Source organism: Octopus bimaculoides, chromosome 18 (genome assembly GCF_001194135.2).
Source record: "Octopus bimaculoides isolate UCB-OBI-ISO-001 chromosome 18, ASM119413v2, whole genome shotgun sequence".
NCBI classification, from domain to species: Eukaryota; Metazoa; Mollusca; class Cephalopoda; order Octopoda; family Octopodidae; genus Octopus; species Octopus bimaculoides.
The window spans coordinates 19920022-19924372 of NC_068998.1; the positions used below are offsets into that span (position 1 = coordinate 19920022).

General features: G+C 35.2%; 1 protein-coding gene across 1 annotated transcript in view; it reads left to right on the plus strand.

Annotated features, from left to right (window-relative positions):
- LOC106874299 (high affinity choline transporter 1) overlaps positions 1-4351 on the plus strand; it is a 43443-nt gene that overhangs the window by 36519 nt on the left and 2573 nt on the right. The window contains exon 4 of the mRNA XM_014921982.2: positions 3517-3623. Coding sequence (XP_014777468.2) covers positions 3517-3623 — 107 coding nt within the window. The remainder of the gene's footprint in view (positions 1-3516; positions 3624-4351) is intronic.

Sequence of the window (4351 nt, forward strand, 5' to 3'; positions counted from 1 at the left end):
ATATATATATATATATATATATATATATATATATATATATATATAAAAGTATGTATATTTATGTCTGCAGTCAGGTGTGTATGTAAATGTGTGTTCAGATGTGTGAATGTAAATGCATGATCAAGTATGCATATGTGTGTACCTTGGCATGAGTGTTTGGGTAAAAATAAAATCTAAAAATATTTTCTTGATAGGTTAAAGAGTTAATTAATCATCTATAAATAATTACCCACTCATAGTGTTATAGTTATGAATGACACCACATCACTTTATGTTGAGACTATTGAAGGTGACTCTGTCTCTCTCTCTGTCTCTCTCTGCAACATAGCTGTGAGGATAATGAAGTTCCCATCACAGCCAAATGATTTTTTGTGGTTTGATCCCATTGCATGACTCTTGGGAAAGTGTCTTGTACTATGGTCTTGGGGAAGACCAGTGCTTTGTGAATGAAGTTTTGTTAAATAGAAACTATGGAAGCCTAAATGCGGTGAACTGGCAGAATCGTTAGCACGCTGGGTGAAATGCTTAGCGGTATTTCATCTGTCTTTACGTTCTGTTACAATTGTTTCTGTACCAACTCTGCTTGCAACCCCAGTGTATGCAAAAATTTGAAGTGAAAATTTACTTAATGTTTACAGTTTTAGACATTAGATAAGCACTTCATAAGACTTGCATTAAAGGTGTGTTGTCACATTGTGTCTTCCAGACCTTGTTTTTTGGCTTATATCGGGAGGAAACAAGAAAATAAATAAAAGTGTGGTTATGGGAGGAGTAAGTAGGGTAGATATGTATAGGTATGTATGTGTGTGTGTGTATATATATGTGAGAAAGAAAATGGTATTCATGAGATTCTTTACTATTCACTAAGATTGTTTCAACCCACCTTGCACTGGTGCCTTGTGGGTGAGATGTTATACAAACAGTTGTGGTACATCGCAGGTGCAGATGTTTCTCATCAGGTGACTTGTCAAAAGGTACCTCATTTTTTAGTCTCCATTTTGCTTTTTTGTATTAGAATACATTTTGGTAATTATCGTGTGTTACTTGTCTACACTAAAAACTGGATTATAATGTAGAAGTCTTCTCAAATAAGCAATAAAGTGTCTTACAATGAACAAAGATATAAAAACTAGAAATCTAAAAAGATAAGTAATGAATCAAGTAATATGTTATACACTGATAATGAAATGCTGTTAAATAAAACAATAAAACAACCATGCAATTAAGACAGAACAAAAACAATCTGACTTTCAAACTGAGCTAAGATGACCTTTTTATTTCCACGAAACAAATAATTTAGTGTACCCACATATATATATATATATATATATATATATACACACATGCATGTGAGGGCACAAGGCCTAGTGATTAGAGTGTGTTGGACTCATGATCGCGAGATCATGGTTTCAATACTGCGACTGCTTGGTGCGTTATGTTCTTGAGCGAAACACTTCATCTCCTGTTACTCTGCAATCACTTCGACAACTTGTCACATGGCACATAGTGCACCTGTTCAGACGACATCGATTTGATAAGGTGAGCTAATATGCGGCACAGACATTTGACTTCTATAAGCAAATCATTTGTGCAGGTCATCCAGCAAAATCTGAATGCTCATACGTGAATATTCATACTCACTTATAACTGCATTTCATTATCATTATGGCTGGTACTGCAGATCTTTGACATGTGAAGACCAGGTGAATAAAATGTCTCACTTGAAATCCAGTGAACTATTGGTACTAGGAAGGGCATCAGACAGTAGAGTACTGCTCTAAGACCTCTCATTCCAGCCCTTGCCAACATGGAAAAAGGAGACATAAAAAATGATGGTAATGATGATACAGTTACAAGGATGCTAATGGAGGAACCTGTACATGACCTCTAAATTTGATGGAAGTAGTAACCAAATCCTACCCTCTACATCTTTTTTGTTTTTTGTAAAAGAATTTTAAATGAATGACACTGGGTAATGGGGTTTTGGATTCTTAAAAGGTAGGGATGGTAATAGTAGGAATGATTTATATGTTTGAAACAGGAATCTTGAAGTTTTTCTCAGCAAAAGAATACAGCTATTAGTATTACTAGTGATTCTGTCTCATTAGTGTATTGTTTTCAGTTTCCATTTAACCTTGCTGTTCTGCCAAGGGACCATAGCACATCATTATCATTGTTGTCATTGTTGTCCTTATTGTGATCATCTTTGTTGTTATCATCATGACCACCATCATTATCATCAATGCTGACATTGGGTCGAGCTTACTTGGATTCAAATAATCTTGGTCCACCACTCATTTCTGTATCCCATGACCTGTGACAGTTCTCAGTGGCCTCCTGTGTTATTTATATGTTAACTGATTGACATATATCTTTCCAGAAGGACCAATGTGATTTCAGAGCTGGGTTATAATTGCTGCTCACTTTACAAGTGTATCTGCTAATTTACATAATGGCGAACGTTTGAGAAACTATCAAACCTTTACGTGATAGTAATTGTAACAAGTCGACTACCTCCATGTTTCAAATAATTTTTGATACAGTCAAGATTTTAGAGTGGTTTTAGTAAAAGTATTGGTGAGTCTAACACACAATCTGGTTTAACCCCACCACCAATTTGTCACTTTGGTTGTTTTTAGTGGTGTTCACTCTGATGTAAAATTTTTAGAACATACCTTCTTTCTTTGGTTCCCTCTCTGACCATATTTTCTCCTATAAGCTGAGCTTCATCTGCATCAATCTCTCACTAGTCCAGGTGGGCCTACAAAGGTAATAGGTATTGGTCTTTCTTCCTGGGAGAACTTATTAAAAGAAATATATTCTCTATTTTTTAGATGGCTGTATGTTTACAAAGGCTGCTTCACAAGCGTCTGGTTTCAGGTTTGATCCCACTGTGTGGCACCTTGGGCAAATGTCATCTACTATAGCCATAGGCTAACAATGTTTTGTGAGTGAAATTTAGAAGATGGAAGTTGTAATAAAGGTTGCGTGTGTGTATGTGTGTGCATGTATGAATGGAAATGTGAATGCTGTTTCTGTGTAACTTCACAATGATGCAATTTGAAGTTGTAAATGCTATTTGCTCTATCTATTCAGGCTATTTAAGTCTCCTGCAAACAATGTATCTCATAGTTTAGTGGTTTCATTGGTTTCCTATGAAGACAAATGGAATAAAAATAGCTTACTTGACTTGAAAAAACAAGTAAGGGTTGTTAACAGGAAGGGCATTGACCATAAAGTAATTGCTTCAATAAGCCTTGTCTCATGCCTAAATAGGATGCAGAGGAGCTGGCATGGGAGCCAGCAATGGAGAACACTGGTGGACCAGGTCAGCTCTATGCATGATGACATCTCTGGGACCACTAACCTGGGATGACCCCAGCCTCATCAAACAAGCATGAAGTGTGAAGCGAAGCATGCCAAAATGGAAAGAACAGACATAATTACAATGATAATGTTGCTCAGTGAGAATAACAATAATAGTAAACTATTAACAATTTTCTTCTTTTTATCCAGGTATGGCTGCTATATCTGCTGCAGTCATGTCTTCAGTGGATGGAGCTTTCTTTGGTTCTGGGTCTATGTTTACATATAATATCTACAAAGAGGTCATTAGAAAAAATGTAAGTATGTCTTTGTGCTTGAGAGTTTAGTTGCTTAACCCTTTAGCATTCAGATTACTCTGTCAAATGTAATGCTTATGTATTCCTGTTGTTTTGAATTAATCATGCATTATCTTGTAACTTCAAGATTTCGATGATGTGATTGTTTATTTTAAGACTGACATTGTAGAATAGGAATGAGAGATTGGATCTGGCCAGTTTGAACTTAAAAAGGTAGAATATTTTGGCTGGATATGGCTAGTTTAAATGCTAAAGGGTTAAATATGGGTTTTTTTTTGCCTTTTTTTCTTCTTGTTTTTGTTTTTATTAATGTAAACAAATTCTAACTATTGAACTTTGTCACCCAGGTAAAACGCATTACTGACTAAAATTAATATTACTAGGCATGTAATGTGTGACTTTCAATGTTGTTAGTTCTCAAATATCACTTAGCAAAATCGGTCAATGTTTGGGTCAAGAGACCAGGAAGTCTAGTTATTGTCCATGTAGGAAGAGAGGTTGTGTTATGTCTAAACACCTCCAAGTTAGCATTAGCAGTAATTGGAGGCTGGGATTAGCATTAACTTTTGTCTTGTTTGGTTCTATGACTGTTCTAAATAAAATATTTGTGGTGGAGGTCATATTTCTAACAACTTTGGTACCCCCTCTCTCTTTCTTTCAATATATATATATATATATATTACATGCATACATATGCATATATATATATATATATATATATATATATA